This window comes from Hemicordylus capensis, chromosome 2, assembly GCF_027244095.1.
Source record: "Hemicordylus capensis ecotype Gifberg chromosome 2, rHemCap1.1.pri, whole genome shotgun sequence".
In the NCBI taxonomy this organism is placed as follows: domain Eukaryota; kingdom Metazoa; phylum Chordata; class Lepidosauria; order Squamata; family Cordylidae; genus Hemicordylus; species Hemicordylus capensis.
The window spans coordinates 249,374,814-249,393,920 of record NC_069658.1 but is presented as its reverse complement, the minus strand read 5'-3'; the positions used below and the strand labels follow the sequence as shown (position 1 = coordinate 249,393,920).

Below are 19,107 nucleotides of genomic sequence, written 5' to 3'. Positions count from 1 at the left end.
ATATCCCGCTCTTCCTCCAAGGAACCCAGAGCGGTGTACTACATACTTAGGTTTCTCCTCACAACAATCCTGTGAAGTAGGTTAGGCGGAGAGAGACGTATCACCAAAGAACAGGCCCTGGAAAGGTGGGGGAAGGGCCGCCTGTGTGTCCTGAGTGAAAGGAGGAGAAAAAGAAGATATAGGGCACATATAGGTTTCCATCCCTTAAGAGTTGGGGTTTTAAGGAGGGGGGGAGCTTTTGTTCTCTCGGGGGCTCATAAAGCCGATTACGAGTCACTATGTGCAAATCAGAGGGTTGAGGCCCACTATTTTCGTCAGATTGGCCTAAGGCAGGCCTGCACAACATAAGGCCCCGGGGGCCAGATCTGGCCTGCAGAGACCTTTTCGCTGGCATGTAGGGATATCGTGCAGCAAGAGCCATGAAGAACTCTTGGCCTGTCCCTCTCACAAGCAGCAGCATGCAATGCAGTTGGCCACTTGAGAACCGATGCCCCCTGTCCACCTTGCTGTCCCCCCCACCCCCGCCGGTCTGAAGGCGAACTAAGACCACCCCCATCCCTCTTCCCCCCCCTCTGTTACCCTCGGGGGGGGCATCTGTTCTCAGGTGGCCCTCTGCCCCTCCCTGTGCTCTGCCCACTTGCTACTGCTGTGGCTGTAGCAGCGACTCCCTCACCCACCCCTCCTCGCAGCAACCCACCACCGCAGCTTTCTTCCAGGAACACATTTGTCCGACTTAATCGCCATCCACACCACCCACCAGGCCTTTTCTGAGGGGTGCTTGGATAGAAGAGACTAAGCCCGAAAGGTGCACTGCTGGGGAGGCAGCAAAAGTATCTGCCACAGAGCAGAGCTTGGCAAAGCCTTGGTCGGAGGCCAGCATGTACTTCAGGTACCTCACTGGGTCTATTTTCTAATCCGTTATCCTTGGTTAAAATTGTGAGTCCCTTGACAGGGGGGGAGAGATCCACCAGTATCTGGTAATTGCATTCATTAATATTTTAAAGAGTTAATTGTAATGTAGTAGGCTTAAAATTGACTTTGACCCATGAATATCAAGTCATGATTGGTTCTGGCCCACCGGAGCATTTCAGTCTGCACCCTTGGCTCAAGGCCTGCCACTGTTTCAGGAGACGGCATTGCTGATCACACCACACTGAAGGGGATTAAATCAAGCAGAACTGTGAGGTTTGTGGGAAGTTTCTGGGAAGAAAACCTGTAGTTTAAGATGTGGAGTCTGAAGCAGTTTTTATTTGTGTGTGTGTGTGTGTTTTGAGAAGAAAAAAGTAGTGCAGATTTAAAGTGAACACAAATTACCTGCTGCTTGTTGTCATTCACTACTAAATAACGAGGTGGGATCATGCTGCTATTACTGAGTCCACTAAATTCATTTAATTGTGTTTTTCCAGGGGGGCAGGTGGTGGGGAGGAGTGTGACTTTGTCTTAGCTGCAGGTGTTACAACATTTTTGGTGTTCAACATCAGGAAGTTCTACCTTGTGATTTGAACTCACATGATTTTATTATCTGGTAGATAATTTATAGAACTTCATTTCAGAAAAGAACTTTGAAAGCTTTACAATTTGAATCCTGATCACCCTGCTGGGTTGAGTGGAGTGTTGCCAAGTGTACAGACTTAATATCTCTCTTAATAACGATGTATTGTCAAAAAAAAAAAGAAAGAGACATGGGTGCTGCCAAAGTGGGGGTGGTATTCTGTGAATCTGAAGATCAGTTCAGTGCCCAGCCCAATTATTGAGGCTTACATTGCTATTAGTCTGGAGAGGCATGGGTAGTAATTTCTGTCAAACAAGGCTTAAGATACTACAAGGACTTTCAAAGACTACTGATCAAAATCGTGAGTTTTTCAATAGAAAGGAAATTTTATCCTCCAATTGCAGCAGGAGCTTCTATGGTGAAGAAAACTTCTACCAAAGAACATTCCTTATGCTACAGTTCTGCTGATATAATTAAGATGGGAGAGTTGTTTCAGCAATCTAACATCATAAGCCCTGAATATTTTCTTGGTGATAAAATCTAAATTGTCTTCCCATTCTGCCTCAAAGTTTGCATACATCAACTAGGGGACACCAACCCTTCAGATCTGGTACAGAAGGTGACTAAGACGCAGCAAGTGTTGGCTGCTATGGCTGTTCGTTGGGCGTTGCAGTCTCAATGAGTCTATAGCATCCCCCTGATGCCGTTTCCACTGTGGCCATCAGTTCATTATATTCCTGGTTCTGGGAGGGCCTCTTCTGCAGGAAGCAGAGCCCATGGGGCTGAGAATTCTCCCAGGGACACTGGGAAAGCACATGAGGACATCTGGAAAGTGTACTTCCTCCCAGCACTACCTCCATGGTTGTGGCGGAGTGTTGTATGAACTTGTGAGAGAATGCAAAGAGGTAGCAATGTGTTGGGAAGAGAATTCAAGATAAGGTGAATGCATATGAGGAAGCACAAGCTGGTGGCAAGGTAACAGGGGTCCGTACAAGCTATATGGGAGCAAGGTGGTGAATAGACTTGTGAAGGCATGTATGGCAGCAATGAGGTGGCAATTGTACTTACCAGGGAATGCAAGGCAGAAGTGAGATGATTGGGGCCTTGTGGCAGCATTTAAGGTGGTGGCAGGCTGCCTTTGAACACAGAGGTTCTACATCGGAAGTATACTGCATAAGAATGGGAAGATTCTGCTTAACCAGCATGGGTAAACTCTTCCCCATATTGGCTAATCAGATTTTCCTTTTTAAAACACCTGGGAATTCAATAATCTGAAAACCTTCAGCTTAAGATGCGAGTTAAGATGCTCTACATTTTCAGTTGTGTTCTAAAAAGAATGGAAAGAACCTCCTAGGAAAGAAGGTTGTAGGAGTGGAATTGTGGCTGTGTAGGCCCGCCCTGCTCTGAGGGGTATAGAGTGGTGGATGCATCTGATGTGGTGACTTAATTCTTCAAGGCAACTTGGGAAATACCTCTTCTTTAGGTTCACTCTGATTTCTCTCTCTCTTACAGGGAGAACTCTCTTTCACTGTCCCAAACTGCTCCTTCAGCCTTGAAGTTTAGGCATAACACTGAACAGGGTTTAAAAATGGGCAAGCAAAACCCAACAGGCCCCAAGGTCCAGAACAGAGCAGGGAAAGGTGGTTGTGGATTCCAAGTGGAGTGGAGCAGAAAATTCTGGGAAAGAACTTGGCAACTCCTGGAAGAAGACACTCGCTGCTCAGACGCGTTGTGCCAGCGCTTCAGACAGTTCTCCTACCAAGAGGCCGACGGCCCCCAAGAGGCTTACTGTCAACTCCGGGAGCTTTGCCACCAGTGGCTAAAACCAGAGAGACGCACTAAGGAGCAGATCCTGGAAATGCTAATCCTGGAGCAGTTCCTGAGCATCCTGCCCCATGAAATGCAGAGCTGGGTCAGGGAATGTAACCCAGACACCTGTGCCCAAGTGGTGGCCCTGGCAGAAGGTTTCACAGTGAGCCATTCAAAGGATGAGAAGCAGCAAGATCAGGTGGAAATATTTTTTGTTCTTGATGGTTACAAGGAGTTATGAATGTTGGTGAGATTATCCTGGTTTCCCACCCCCCACCCCCGAAACAATCTGGATTAGAATTCTTGATTACTATTGGGCAGTTTTACCTGCTTTCTAGTCCTGAGGTTGCTGATTCAGATCCTGATGGGAACAGAGCCTGTAGTCCAGGGGTTGTTAACCCTGGGTCCCCAAATGGAGCTGGACTACAACTATCATCCCCCACCCACAATGACCAAAGGTTGTGGGAGGTCTACTAGCAGCGCTGCGGCCTCTCTCCATTCACCAACTTCTTTCATTCTGTTTCTTTCCCTGTGCAGTTTTAGGGAGGGCTCATAGCTCTGTAGAAGAGCACCTGCTTTGCAAGCAGATGTCTCAAGCTCAATCTCTGATATTGCCAGAGAAAGTAAGGAAAGCGCCCCTTCCAGCCCCCACATAAAATCCTGGAGAGCTGCTTTCAATGAGTGTAGACCAGGGGTGCACAACCCAAATGCCTTTATGGGCCAGAATCAACAATGACTTGGTGTGTTGGGGCCGAAGTTAATCTTCAGCACACTGATTATCACACTAAACTTAATTATTAAAAATATCAATGAAAGTGAAAGGGCAGAGGGTTGGAGTCAGGGCTAAAAGTGAGGGGAAAGAGGGTGGTTTCAATAGTAGGCTCCAGTCCAGAGGTGGAGGACATTTGTTCTCAAGTGGCCAATTGCTTGGAGCTGCTGCTGCTCATCAGCAGGACAGACCAAGAGTTCTTCATAGCTCCTGCTGTTACTATAGGATATTCCTACCTGGGGGCAGCCAAAAGGTCCCTGCAGGGCAGATCCGGTCCCCAGGCTTTATGTTGTACAGGCCTGATGCTGGAGATCAAACCATGTAGGAGGTTTGCTGCCTCCGTCCTATGTGCCTTACTTATAGACATTCCAAAGCATCCAGGTGGCCCCTCTTGCAAACAGGAAGCTGAACCCTTGGTCTGATCTACTAGGGCTCTTGAATGTCATAAGGTTCTGGTTCAGTTCTTTGAATGGCTAATTAACAGGATCTCGAGCAGGAAAGCACATCTCTCAGATACCCTGGAGAGCTGCTGCCAGTCAAAGTAGACAGTATATAGCTTAAGCCCTGCTGAGCAAAGAGACCTCTTTTAAAAGTGGTGATTGTCTTATATTTAGCAGGGGGAGAGCAACTGGCCCTGTCCAACACCTGCACAACATCCCTCCAGTGGTTGCTGCTGGTATCTCTACCTTATGTTCCTTTGTAGATTGTGAGCCCTTTGGGGACAGGGGACCATCTTATTTATGTATTATTTATTTTTCTATGTGAGCCAGCGTGGTGTAGTAGTTAGAGTGCTAGACTTGAACCAGGGAGACCCGAGTTCAAATCCCCATTCAGCCACGATACTTGCTGGGTGACTCTGGGCCAGTCACTTCTCTCTCAGCCTAACCTACTTTACAGGGTGGTTGTGAGGAGAAATTTAAGTATGTAGTACACCGGATATAAAATGTAAACATTTTAAATGTAAATTAAACCGCTTTGAGAACTTTGTTGAAGAGTGGTATAACAGTATTTGTTGTAGTAGTAGTAATGGAGCAATGACAGGAGTCTGTTGGTAGAAGTCAGGTTCATAGGAATGTTTTCTTCTTTAACAGGGGCCTGTGACATTTGACGAGGTGGCTGTGTATTTCACTGAGGAGGAATGGGCTTTGCTGAACCCAAGCCAGAGAACTCTTTACAGAGAAGTCATGGCAGAGAACTGTAGGACTGTAGCCTCTCTATGTAAGAATCTCTTTGCTCTGTGTTGAGGTGGTGCTAAAAGGCCTGATCCATTCCACACACACACACCCCAGCTGCCCCGGGTGGCATTTACTGTATATGTTGCTTGCTGCCTAGGGCATCATCTGGTTGGAAGGATGGTGTATAAAACAATACCCGATAACGATAGAAGCCAATAAATTCAGCTTCCATCTACAAGAGGGTCTTATTGCCATGTGGTGCTCTCCAGAGGGAGCAGATCTCCCACATCCCAGCATTCTGCTCCAGGTGCAGAACCCTGCAAAATCCAGAAAACAAAATGGAAGAACGGCAGGTTCCTAATGCAAGAGGGCTGCTCTGCCAACAAGACAATGAACTCACTTCGGTGGTTTTACTAGGCAAGCCACTCCCTCTCAGCCTCCCCATCTATATTATTATTATCATCACCTCAGGGTAATAATAGTTGCCTTAAAGCAAACATTCTCAAATTTGGGTCCCCAGATATTGTTGGATACAGCTCCCATTATCCCCAGCCACAGAGGCCAAATACCGTTGTAACTGGGGATGGTGGAAGATGTAGTCCAACAGCACCTGGAGACCCAAATGTGAGAATCCCTACCTTACAGGGTTGTTGTAAGGATTACAAGATAATGCAAATGAAGCACTTCGAACATTCAGAAAGACCATTTGAAAAGTCCTTATGCAAATATTTATCATCACCATCATCAATAACAATATTACCACCAGCTCCAGGTAATCAGAACTTTAAAAACTAAATAGAAAATCAGGTGGTGAGAATTTTGCAAATCTGAGTATTTTGCACATAGGAAGGGACACCAGAGAGCAAAAAGCATCATCTGAAGTGGCCCTAAGACTTGATCTTTTTCTCTCAGTAGTGTCTGTCTCAGAACTAGTTCACACATACAGCAAATGAGATGGCATAATTATTCTTAGGCTGTGCTACTTGGGATTGCTGGAGAGAGGATCATATGACTGATTGCCCCCCTATATACAAAAAGCGTCCTGCAGGTGGAAAACTAGCAGGTTAAGGAGAAGAGTGCTAGCCTAGCTTACTTCCCAAAATGATTGTTTTCTATGTGCAGGGTTTTTCCCTGCACTGGGGGAAAAATACAACTGATTCCTGCAATTTCCCCCACCCACAGTCTGAAACAGTACAAGTTGTCCCCTGCTAACTGAGCAAAGAAACACCTTTCTAAAGTGGTGATTCTCTTTATTTAGCAGAGGGAGAGCAAGTGGCCCTATCCATCAGCATAGCATGCCTTCAGTGGCTGTTACTGGAGTCTATCTTATATTTCTTTTTTAGATTGTGTGCCCTTTTGAAGACAGGGAGGCATTTTCTTTATTTATATCTATGTAAACTGCTGTGGGAACTTTTGTTGAAAAGCAGTTTATAAATTATTCATCATATTTGTATTAACCCAGGCACAGGTTTTCCATCTTGTCTACTGTTTTGTGCAAACTAGGTCTCGAGATTCCTACAGTAGCTTGTACTCCTCAGTAGCATTGTGATTGTTTTGGTGATACTGCTGTTCAACTTGGCATTGCTTTCCTTTCCAGCTGAGGTGGTGCAGCCAGGAATAAAGATGGAGGAACAGGACCCAGCTGCTCACAAACCCAGGGAGAGACCAGAGACTCCTGTTGTCCAAGTTGGAACCAGCAAGAAGCTTCTGACTGGAGTGGCTCTGCAACAGGTTGACCAAGATCCAGCTGCTGGGTCACAACGGGAATGGGAGGATCAATTCCTGAACTTCCTGAAAACAGTGGAGTCCCCTCTCTCAGGATGGACAGTCCCTCAGTCCTCATTGGAATATGATGTGATGGAATTCCAGGCCACTTTGAAGGGTATAGCTAATGTCAGCCAGTGGCCTATCAGTAAGGGTGTGAACCACACTCTACCAGGCCTTAGTGGTGAAGCCCACAGATGCCTGGATTCTGTTGTGAAAGTGAAAGAAGATATTTTTGATGAGGAGACCATCAGCATGGAGATGCAAGAGACACCAGAAGCGAAAGTGAGATTATCTGAACCTAGTTTATTTGAAAAGACCCAGAACTCTGATTTTTTTCAGCATGGAAAAACAGAGTGGGCCATCAGGGGATGTCCATGAGGGCTACTTCCTGCCTCTCCTGTATAATAGATGAGATCAACAGGAAGTCCAGCCCATATTCCTAGTACTTTGGCGCCAGTGGCCATTTGCAGGGTGTATGAAGGCAACTTAGGGGAGGGCGGCAGAGAGTAGTCCTGTCAAACCCTTTCCTAGTTATGCCCTGAACTGAGTTCTCACTTCTGTTTCAGGTATCAGAGCCTTTGGAAGCCATGGCTGCAAATTTCCTCATGTCAAACTCCATGAAGATACAGGTGTCCACAAAGACCACGCCAGAGGATAATGGGAAGGCCAGGCTTCTGGGTGAGGGTTATTGGGCATGAGTTCCAAGAAGACAGAACATTTGATACTACCTTCTGTTGAGTCAGATCCTTGGTCCATTTGTTCAGTACTGTCTTCACTGACTGGCAGCAGCTCTCCAGGGTTTCAGGCAGAGGGCTTTCATAGCCCTACCTAGAGATGCCAGGGAATGAACTTGGATCTTTCACATGCACATACATACGTGTGTGTGTGTGTGTGTGTGTGTGTGTGTGTGTGTGTGTGAGTGCTTTGGAAAAGCAGCCCAGAAATGTTTCAGTATTGCTCTTGCCCAGTTAGAGAGATCTTAGTTGATGGTTCATATCAATTTTGATTGATTAAATCATTCAACACTGGTGTGCAAATAAACATAGTTTTGGAGAAAAATATGTTTTCTTTTCTTTTTTTTTAAATGATGCATGTACATGTCATAACAGATGGCTATCCAACCTTTTTTTGAATATCTCTAGAGAAGGAAAGCTCATCACTGCATGAGGCAGACTAGCCTGAACCTGCTCCCTTAGACTTTCAACCCATGAATTCTAGTCCTGCCCACAGAACAACAGAAAACAATTCTGCTTGTTCTTCTGTGTGAAGAAGTACTGCATTTACCCGAATTGAAGATGCCTCTGAATTTAAGACAAATCTCTTAACAAGTAGAGGTTAACTACAAGTTATACCTGCATTTACTCAAAAGGAACAGGACTCTGAATTTAAAACGACCTCCTGATTTCTAATATCAAAAAACTTGGGGAAAAGCCTGGTCTTGGATTCAGGTAAATACAGTACTTTTATAAGTAGATGTGTAAAAAGTAGCTACTTTAAAAGAAACAAACTGCTGCCTGATTAATTTGGGGAAATACATTTTTAATAGTTCAAAGGGACTTTCAGCAATTAAACTGTAAAAATTGCAGCCCTGGATCTGAGCAAATGGAGAGAAAGGCATCCATTTAAAGCTCCTTCCTAATATGACAGTATAAGTCCTGACATGATTTTTTCATTTCAGGAACCAGGAATCTGTTGCCAGAACCTAAGGGGTCCTTCCAGCTGCAAAGAACTGAGCAAAGGGGATCCAGTGGGATGTGGCTGAAAAAAGCTGGAAGACGGTGTTTCCAGGACCCTGAAGAGACTTCTGGAATGCAGCAGGAGGCAGACAGCTTCCAGAACAATCCAGAGTGTCAACCCAACCTAGAATTGCTTTGTAGGGATGGTGCTGATTGTTTCCAGGCAGAGACTTTCAACAAGGGTCTCTTGAGGCATGGAAGAAAGACAGGGCAGGACTGTGAAAGAAGCCTCCCTGACCTTGTTAAGAATAAAACAGAAGGGGGGAAAACATACAACTGTTCATATTGTGGGGAGAGTTTTGGAGAGAGTTCAGACTTGGTTACCCATGAGAGAACCCATATTGGAGAGAAATTATATAAATGCTCGCAGTGTGAGAAACAGTTCTCTCACCATGATGACCTCTTCATGCACAAGAAGAGCCACCATGAAAAGGCACCACATCAATGTGATTTGGACTCTAGTAAGTGCCTCCAACAGAGGACCACTTCAGACAAGAGGGGGGTTCAGTAAAATGAGGGGGGAAATCCTCATTTTAGGGGGATATGTACTCCTGATTCTACTCATTCTTCTGTGTGAAGATGTATTTTTATAAGTATTTGTGTGAAAAGTAGCTACTTTAAAAAAATCTACTGCCCAATTTGGGGAAACACATTTTAGCAATAGCAATAGCACTTCCATTTAAATACTGCTTTATAGCCAGAGCTCTCTAAGCGGTTTACAATGATTTAGCATATTGCCCCCAACATTCTGGGTACTCATTTTACCAACCTCGGAAGGATGGAAGGCTGAGTCAACCTTGAGCCCCTGGTCAGGATTGAACTTGTAACCTTCTGGTTACAGGGCAGCAGTTTTACCACTACACCACCAGGGGCTCTTATTTTAGCCTCCTTTCCTTAAGGAAAATAAGCTTATGTGATTGCCCAGCTTTCTGTGTGTGGGTGTTTGTGTTTATACAAACTTCACAATGCCTGGACCAATTTGAACCAAATTTGGTACAGCTGTAGGGACACCTCAGCAGCATATTTGTGATGATATCATCCATCCCAATTCAAGATGGTGGATGCATTATAATGAAAGGAAAAGTGGGCAGACTAGTTCTTGCCATAACTTCTTTAAAATTTCTGTTCTTTCTATTCTTTAAATTTTTAATGTTTTAATTCATGGCTGATTTTTAAATTGTTTTAAGTTTTTGTATATATTTTTAACTTGTTTTATACTATTGTAAACCGCCCAGAGACGAAAGTTTGGGGCAGTGTACAAATGTAATAAATAAATAAAATAAATAATAAACTTCATGTTAATAGTTCAAAAGGACTTTAAGCAATTAAACAGTAAAAACTACAGCCCAAGTTTTAAACAAATAGCAAAGAAATAAATGTATTTGGCAGCTCCTTCCTGATATAATATGTCACAATTTCTCTGTTTCAGGAAAGAGGAATCAGTTGCCAGAATTGAAGGAGACCTTTTGGAAGGAAAGATCTGAGCAAAGAAAAATAAGCCAGGACTGTGAAAGAAGCCTCCCTCAGAGTTTTGACCTTGTTGAGAACCAAACAGGAGGAGAAAAAACATACAAATGCTCATATTGTGGGGAGGGTTTTGGTGAGAGTTCAGACTTGGTTACCCATGAGAGATCCCACATTGGAGAGAGCATATACAAATGCTCACAGTGTGAGAAACGGTTCTCTCACCACACTAACTTATTGGCACACAAGAAAAGCCACCAGGGTGAGATGGCACATCCATGGGATTTGGGTCCTGGCAAATGCCTCCCACAGAGAAGTTCTTCAGTTACACATCAGAAAGCCTGCTCCAGAGAGAAAATGTTCCAGTGTTCCGAGTGCGGGGAAAGCTTCAATGCCAGATTGCATCTTGCTAAGCACAAAACAACCCACAGGGGTAAGAAACCCTATCAGTGCTCTGAATGTGGCAAAAGATACACACGGATGTTGAACTTCATCAAACACAAGAGAATCCATGTGGTAGAGGAACTTTCCACCAGCTTTCCACCAACAAGCACAAGCTCTTGTGTGGAATCTTGAAGTAGAAGGACCAAACTGGACATGATGTGAGAGGTTCATGAAGGGAAGATCTTTGCCTTTTGCTCAAAGCAGCTGTGTGTGTGCATGTGCATGATATCATTTGGGGATGAGGGAGGTGGTTAAACCTTTCCCAATTGACCCCCTGGAGCGGCTGTTAGCTGGAGAGAGGAAAACATGCTGGCACATGTTAGTGCCTAGGTTTCTTCATGTGATTACTAGAATAGGAGGCACCTTCTACCCTAATTTGGGAACTATGCACACTCCCAATATTGAATAATCTGTGAGGGGAAAATGAGGTTGGAGACTCATTCCATGATCGTGTGGTAAGAAGTAGGTGGGTTAGAGGGCTCCCTCCTACCCAGCTACTGAATGAGGTAGGAGGAAAAGCTTCTGACCCAGCTGCTGCTTACCACACATAGAAGGAGCATCTGGCCTTGGATTTCCCCTTACAGATGATCAGATATCAGGAGTGCGCACAGCTCCTGGATTAGGGTAAGTGATGTTTCCTACCCTAGTAATCATTGTGCCTTGATATGTGTTTTGCTTTCCTGGCTAATAGCAGCTTAGGAAGTGTGATTTGCCTCAGGGAATGTGCACAGGGGGAGGGTTGAGGATTAACCCTCTCTCCCTTCCCATACTGTGGCTCTGATCCAAATGGCACTCAGGTATTCCATGGGCCCACAGCTTTGACCCATGGGCACAATGGAAAGAAAACAGTGTTAGTTTTGTCAAGGTCTTTACTTTTTTCATATGTACTAGGCAAAACCTCATGTAGAAATCTGATAGGCAATACCAATCAATTTTTAAAATATTGATTCCATTCTTGTGCCAGGTGAATGGCCAATAATTTGTAGCTGGTTTAGAAATTGCTGATGTAGAAGTTTGAAATACTTGTTTCTAGTAATACATGCAATAAACTGCATTGCACTGGTGTTAGGGTATCTCACAGTATTCAGACTTAGGACAATTCCATTTTTCCACAGGAGTGGAATATTTGAGCAATTGTCAGGTATTGCTGGTGGATTTTTAAAAAATTACTTTGCATTTAAATCTATTTTCAACTGTTGTTAAACTACCAAGAGTTGAAGGGTAAAATTTAGATAAAGTTTTACATGAAGAATAAATTTGAATATAAATTATCTATATCTGGTGCTTGTAAACTATGTATATACAAATTTGCAATGGCGGCGAGTGGAGGAGCAGAGATGGACCTGCTCTCCTCCATGTTAAAGGGGCTATGGAAGTCCTCTGTTTTAAAGGGATTGTACTGTGATTTGAAAGCCTAATCGTGTTTGGGCACAGCCTTAGTCTGGATGTCAGCCACTGGCTGGAATTGAAGGAGATGTCTACTAGTCAGTACACAACAGTAAAAATTCAGTTACAGTGTGTGTCTGACTTGAGTACCACAAGGATCTTCCCATAAGAGATTTTTATACTTGGCGGTATATAAATTCAATTTAATAACAACAACAACAACAACAAACAACAATCATCTAATCAATCTGACTGGGAGAAGACTCGGGACAAATGAGAGAGAACAAGAAAGATAACTTCTGTAAACTGTGCATCATTAACTTCTGCTAACTGGGCAAAGAGGCACCTTTTAAAGCGGTGGCACTCAATTTTAAGCAGGCAACTGTCACTCTTCAATCCAGAATAGTGTCCTTCGTAGTGGCTGTTGCCGATGTCTAACTTGTCTTTGATTTTTAGATTGTGAGCCCTTTTGGGGACAGAATAATCTGATTCCTCTTGCTATGTAAACTACTTCGGGAACTTTCTTGTTGAATAGAAGTTTCTTAATAATAATAATAATAATAATAATAATAATAATAATAATAATGGCTGACATGAGGAAATTTATTCAAAGTAATCTCATTGAAATTAAAGAACAACTTCTTTTAATTTCAATGGGACTACTTTGAGTAATTGCTCATATCAGCCAAAAATCCTAGTAATATTGAGGTTCCTGCCACAAAATGTGGTAACTGCCAAAGCCTTAGAAGTCTTGAAAAAGGTTTCCCCTCTTCACTCTGTTGAGAACCTGATGAGAGTGCAGGTCCCTCACTACAAGACCAGGAGGCACAAAGCAGAAAAGGCAGCTTCTGCCACCTAGTTTCCCACAGAAAATCTGCAGGGTGCAGCACAGGTGGGGCCTCTCTCTTCTCACCACCGCTTGCCTGGGCCTTCTTGCATTGGAAATGGAAAGCATATTCCTGAATCAACAATTCTCTTCTAGGGAAAACTGCACATCTGCCCTGCTTGACAGAATGCAGGCCTGAGTCACCCTGACACTGGAGGTGGAGACTAAAAAGCAGAGATTTGAATTCAGGAGCTTCAGATTATAAGACTGACACAGTGGACCGGGTCTCACGATCCGTGAGACCCGGTTTGGGGCAGTGAGCGGGAAGAGTGGGCTAAGCCCACTCTCTCTGCTCACAAGCGGGGAGGGAGCCCTGGGCAGCCAGATTGGCTGCCCACATGATTGCCGGCTCCGAGATGGAGCTGGCGGGGGCTGGGGAGCTTGGGGGCCGTGCGGCGCCCGCAAGCCTCAGTATTGCCTGCGCGAGCGCTCAGGGCATACTGGGGAGACCCCCGGAGCCAGGAGGCAGCTTTTCGCCTCCCCTCTGGGGGTCTACTCATGAGTAGGTGCAACATGAAGCCACACCACGGCTACTCACAATACAAAAATCCAGGTTTGCGGAGCGCTTGCTCTGCAAACCTGGTTTTTGACCAGGGGTTCTTGAGCAGTTTACCCGCTCTAGAGCCACTGGGCTTGCAGCCGAGCCGGGTGGTTCTTACGATTAACAAAAATCGGGCTAGGCTCTACTAGCCTGATTTTTGTTAAGTGTGAGAATCAGAGGCGTAGCTATAATTGAGCGAAAGGGTTCAAAGAACATGGGCCCCCAGCTCCTGAGGACCCTCCAGCTCCATCCCTCCTTATTTTCTTCATTGTCTCCCTCATTCTGGGGGGCTGCCAGAGAGAGGGATGAACACAAGCCCCCTCTCCCCTAGCTACACCCCTCGTGAGAATAGCCCCAGTGCCTACAACAGCAAGAAGGGTAGTTCCAGGAAAGGCATGGGTATCTTTTCCATGACGATCCTTTCAATGCCCTGACAGAAGGAGGAACCTAAGTGAGATTTGTGTGTGTTCATGTTGGCATGCATAGAATGAATGAGCAGAAACCTTCCCTGGCCAGGAATTGAACCGGGCTGCAGTATTGAGAGCTCGGAATACTGCCACTAGACAACCAGGGACAGAGGTGGTGAAATAGCCTCTGCCACCTAGCTTCTTAGTGAATCACTTGAAGCTAGAAAGCACAGGAAAATCAGGGGTGACACCCCACACTTCCTTGACAGGTTTCCCTGACTGGGAATTGAATGTGGGCCATGAGGCTGACCCTTTCAAGATGAACAATTGGACAGGCCTGAAAGTTATACTCCAAGAAACTATTTAGAAAAACAAAGTTAAGATCTGACAAGTGATGAACCAACAAATGTCAGAAGTAACCAAGTCAGCCAAAACAGGCACCATCAGAGAAGGACTCAGGAGGCCTCTGGGGCATCACAGCCATGTTTCTAGAAGTTCTTACACTGTGGTGGAGCAAGAATCCCCCCCCCAAAAAAGGTGCAGCCCCCTTTTTCCAAGGAATTTTCTGAGATGTCAACCAGGGTCCTTGTTTCCTTGGTCCTGTCTCCGGAGCCTGGTCAAAACAGGGCCAAAACCACTGTTCTCTGGGGCTCACACTCGGTCAGGTTCTTCAAATTATGAGCCCACATGGTGCCTTCTCCTTCTGCAGAAGATTGCCCTCCCGATGCCAAAGGAGGAGAAGCTTTTGTCTGGGCTCCATCTTCTGTCAGGGTGTCAGGGATTGCCATGGGAAATTAATCTGACTCTGGAAGATTAAAAATGTCTTTTTGTCTTTCTTGAGGGCTGTCTTTCTGCCTCTCAGAAGACTCCCTTTTGGGTTGGCCGGCCTCTGCTTCCCAAAGGGGGAGGAAAAGCCATGTTTCTGCCTGGTTTCTATCCAGGGACCTTTTGCATGTTAGGTTAACGTGATAACCACTACACTACAGAAACTACTATAGCCATCTGTAGAGGGCTGCCCAAACCAACTCATTTTTAGCACTGTGAGTCAGAGTGATGCCCTCACCCAGCTCAGAGGAGGATCCAGTGTCTCCTTTGATAGCCCGATTGGTGGAACAGAGGACTGTAAGATATTCTGGAAGGCATCCTTAGGCTGCCAGTTCAACTCTGGCTGGAAGGAGCTGCTCATTGTGTCCAAGGCTTCCACAATGAACTGCCCCCTTCTTATTCGAGCCCCCAAAAGGCAGCCAGTTTGACAAAAAGTGCTCCCCAAAAAATCCCCCTCCCAGTACTTTGCCAAAGCCCAGTATTAAACCAAAGATCTTTAGCTCTTCAGTCGAACAATCTCCCAGCTGAGCTGCTGCCAGTCTGTGTGAAAACAATACTGAGCAAGATAGACCAATGGTCTGACTCAGTATATAGCAGCTTCCTATGCTTGGACTAGAAAGGAGTCCCCCTTTGCCCCCAATCCATCTGAGTAACAGGGAGCAAACTGGACAAAGCCAGACTCTGTAAAAGGAGTGTTTCTGCCGGGTTTCAAACCAGGGACCTTTCACGTGTGAGGTGAATGTGATAATCACTATACTACAGAGAATAGATCTGCTCCTTGGCCTCTTTGTCCTGGCTGACCTGGCCCGGCCGTCTGCTGGGAGGAGGTAGCTGGCTGTCTTTCCTGCCCACCTGCAAGCCATAAAGCGTGGGGTGGGGGGAAGATGAAGTGAGCCGGCCAGCCAGCCTGTCAGAAAGCATGGGGAGGTGGGGTGAGAAGCGGGCATGGCAGGGGAGCAGCCAGCCAGAAAGCTAGGAATGCCACCGTGGAGGAGGAAAACTGGTGGTGGCTGGATCGGCCGGAGGCGCAGATGCTCTGCGCCCAGCCATGCTAGTATCTATATACTTATTTCTCCAAGATGTGCTGGTTCTAATCTACTGCAAGGCAGAAATTTTGCGAGAGTTTGCGAGCAGGACAGAAAATAGCAATGGCAGCTGGTGGAGCTGCACCAGCAGGAGGAGGCGGCCGGCGGGAGGAGGAGGCTGGCGGTGGAGCCACACCAGCGGGAGGAGGTGGCCAACTAGTGGAGCCGAGCCAGCGGGAGCAGGCGGCCAGCTGGTGGAGCCTCACCAGTCAACTGCAGGAGGAGGTAGGCAAGCAGGAGAAAATGGGCCGGTGGGAGGAGGCAGCCGGCCAGCAGAGCCTAGCCGGCGGGAGGAGGCAGCAGGCGAGCAGGAGAAAATGGGCTGGCAGGAGGAGGTGGCCGGCCAGCAGAGCCGAGCCAGCGGGAGGAGGCAGCGGGCGGCCGGGGAGCAGCTGACAGCTAGGCAAGAGGGAGAAAACAGCTGGGCCGAACTAGGGGCACAGATGCCCTGTGCCCAGGCTCATTAGGGTGTGTGTGTGTGTGTGTGTGTGTGTGTGTGTGTATGGCTCAGGTGGTCCATGGCAAAAGGTGTGTGGCAAGCCCCACCCACACAGTGCTTTACCAATCCGTGGTAACACACCACGAGCACCGTGGTGATTGGGCTGTGGAAATTCCATATGCAGGTAGGGAAGAGGAGCCTGTGATGGTTAAGATCAGTTGGAATGCAGCTGTTAGTGGTGGGGAGATTGTAGAGGAGAGAAGAATCTATCTATATATAAAAGAACTAGCTGGGCTAGGCACAGTGCTTCTGTCCCTCCGGCCAGCCCACCTACTACCACTGCCCTTTTCTCCCCGGCCCCCTGCCGGCCGGCCTGACTTTCTGGCCAGCCAGCCGGCCTGCCTCTCTTCCCGCCCCGCGGTTTCTGGCCGACAAGCTGGCCCGCCACTTCCTTCTGCTCCACCTGCCAACTCCCAGCAGCAGCCACCTCCTCCCGCCAGCTGGGCCAGCCCATGGGCGCCTCCTGCTCCCACCAGCCAGGCCAGCCCGCCACCACCACCTGCTCCTGCCAGCCAGGCCAGCCCGCTGCCTCCTGCTCCTGCCGGCTGGGCCGCCGGCTGGCATCCCTATTTTCTCCCGCGTCCCCCTTGCTATCCTATCTGCAGCTGCTTGCAAACTCTTGTGAGAGCTGCCACGCATGGGATTAGCGACAGGTACGTCTAGGAGAATTAAATATATAGATAGTGGGCAAGGGTCTGCAAAGAGAGGGGTTGTGAGGGAGGAAAGAGCCACCTCAGGAGAAGGAGTCTGCCTGCCACTGTGCAAATTAGATCAAGAAACAGGATGAACAAGATCTGTTAACTCAGGAAGGAACACAGAGAGCGAAATAAGGGTAGGGAAGAAAGAGGGGAAGAGCGAGCGGAGGAGAGAGAGAAAGAAAGGAGGCAAAAAGTGAAAGAAGGGAGGGCGAGAGGCGGTCTTGGGCCTGTCAGTGGTCTGAGGGGAACAAGTGGCCACGGTGGCAGCGAGAAAGGGCCCAGTCCAGGGCCGTGACGAGGCTGGAGTGGGCCCAGAGACAAAATTTTAAAATGGGCCCCTCGCTGATACACACACACTCACTTCACATGTGACTTGCCTCTGGGGGGCCCCTCAAGGCGTGGGGGCCCCCAGGCAGCCGCCTCCCCTTGCCTAATAGTAGTTACGCCCCTGGCCCAGTCAACTGTTGCCGCTGCTCAGAGCTACAGAGGCCATTGGCGGAGGCAGGCAGGCAAGGGATGGGCCTGAGCCTGTCAGCGCCTTGAGGGGAATGAACAGCCATGAACAGCCATGGTGGCAGTGGCACTGAGGAAGGGCTTGGTCAACTGCTGCTGCTACTCCTGTGGGGAGGAGCAGGAGCGGGGCTCGGATGAGGAGGTCTCTGGGGTTAAGGGGCTGTGGCATGGCCAATCGGTGCCGGCTACACTGCAGCTGTGACCAAGAGGGTGAGAGGGATGGAGGAGCAACCAAGAAGGGTGAGGGGATGAGGGGGATGGAAGCAATGGGATGGAGAAGGAGGAGCACAGCTCAGGTGAGGGTGGAGAGATCTCTGAGGTGAGGGGGATGTGGAGGGGGGTGAGGGCAGCAATCAAGTAGTAGCATGCAGATGCTCTGCGTGGGTTGAACTAGTTATTGATTTTGCTATGGAAACCACTTAGAGAATACTCGTAAATAAGTGGTATATAAATATGTACAGTAGCAGTTTATTATTCATTCATTCATTCGGTTTCTATACTGCCCTTCCCCCGCTCCCTGCCCCCCAAAAGGCTCAGGGAGGTTTACATTAAAAGAAAACAATTAAAATCAATTAACAATTAAAAACAGAAACTATAAAACACCATAAAACAATTAACAGTTAAAACATTCAAAAAAGTTTGGGGGAAACCATTTTACAATAAGTTAAAAACATTTACAATAAATTAAAAACCCTGGAAGGCCAGGCCAAACAGATAGGTTTTGAGGGCTCTCCCGAACACCAATAAGAATTCAAATTACAGATTTCTGCCGGGAGTGCATTCCACAGCCCAGGAACAGCTACAGAGAAGGCCCACCTCTGAGTCGCTACTACATGTACCAGTGGTAACTGGAGACAGGTCTCCTCAGTTGACCTTAAGGTGCAATGGGGATCATGCAGAAGGCTCTCTCTATGCTAACCTCAGCAGCCATTTTAATTTTTTTTTTTAAATTTTAGAAAAATGGCACCCCCCTTCAAGTGGCGCCCGGGGCACGTGCCCTGCCTGCCCTACCCTAGATACGCCCCAGGTATCGGAAGGATAAGAGGATGGGGCTTAGGAGACGGGTCTGCTTTGGGAAGAGCACCTGCATGCTTGGCTCAGTATTTCAGCTTCCAAGCCTGAGAAACTCAGTTCCGGAGTGGGGATATGGGCAGTATCCTTTGCCATGAAGATAGATGCAAAAAACTCATTCAGCTTCTCTGCAATCTCCTTAGCCTCCTTAATAATCCCTTTCAAGCCATCATCATCTGGGCCTCCCTGGAAGGTTTTTTATTTTGATATATTTAAAGATGTTTTTGTTATTTTCCCCTTGAAGAGCATAGCTATATGCTCCCCAAACTCTCTTTTTGCATCCCTTATTGTCTGCTTGCAATTCTCCCCCCCCCCCCGAGTTTATGTTCCTTTCCTCTTCCTCAAACATTTCCAGGGGCATGGCTAAAGGAAAGCTGGGCTTGACCAAGCCCTTTGGTGGGGCAGATAGGAAACTGCATGGTGGAAACAGCAGTCTCAGTTAGAGGCCAGGCCAAAGAGCAGATCTAGTTTCTGTAGTGTAGTGGTTATCACGTTCGCCTCACACGCGAAAGGTCCCTGGTTCGAAACCAGGCAGAAACA

The 19,107-nt window shown here is 47.0% G+C and overlaps 1 protein-coding gene and 1 non-coding gene across 7 annotated transcripts in view; both read left to right on the top strand.

Annotated features, from left to right (window-relative positions):
* The window catches only part of LOC128343042 (zinc finger protein 287-like), a 64,050-nt gene extending 52,121 nt beyond the window's left edge, over nucleotides 1-11,929 (top strand). For 3 of the 6 annotated variants that reach the window (XM_053291409.1, XM_053291410.1, XM_053291408.1), the window contains 6 exons: nucleotides 3,005-3,500; nucleotides 5,162-5,288; nucleotides 6,843-7,294; nucleotides 7,579-7,690; nucleotides 8,691-9,209; nucleotides 10,178-11,929. In XM_053291409.1, the coding sequence (XP_053147384.1) occupies nucleotides 3,081-3,500; nucleotides 5,162-5,288; nucleotides 6,843-7,294; nucleotides 7,579-7,690; nucleotides 8,691-9,209; nucleotides 10,178-10,788 (2,241 nt within the window). In that variant the 5' untranslated portion in view covers nucleotides 3,005-3,080 and the 3' untranslated portion in view covers nucleotides 10,789-11,929. Of the gene's footprint in view, nucleotides 1-133; nucleotides 890-3,004; nucleotides 3,501-5,161; nucleotides 5,289-6,842; nucleotides 7,295-7,578; nucleotides 7,691-8,690; nucleotides 9,210-10,177 lie in introns of those variants that run through there. The other 3 variants (XM_053291411.1, XM_053291407.1, XM_053291412.1) reach the window with 3 other exon arrangements.
* Nucleotides 11,930-19,034: 7,105 nt separating this feature from the next.
* Nucleotides 19,035-19,107, top strand: TRNAV-CAC (transfer RNA valine (anticodon CAC)). Its single transcript has one exon. It is a non-coding gene; the product is annotated as a tRNA-Val (tRNA).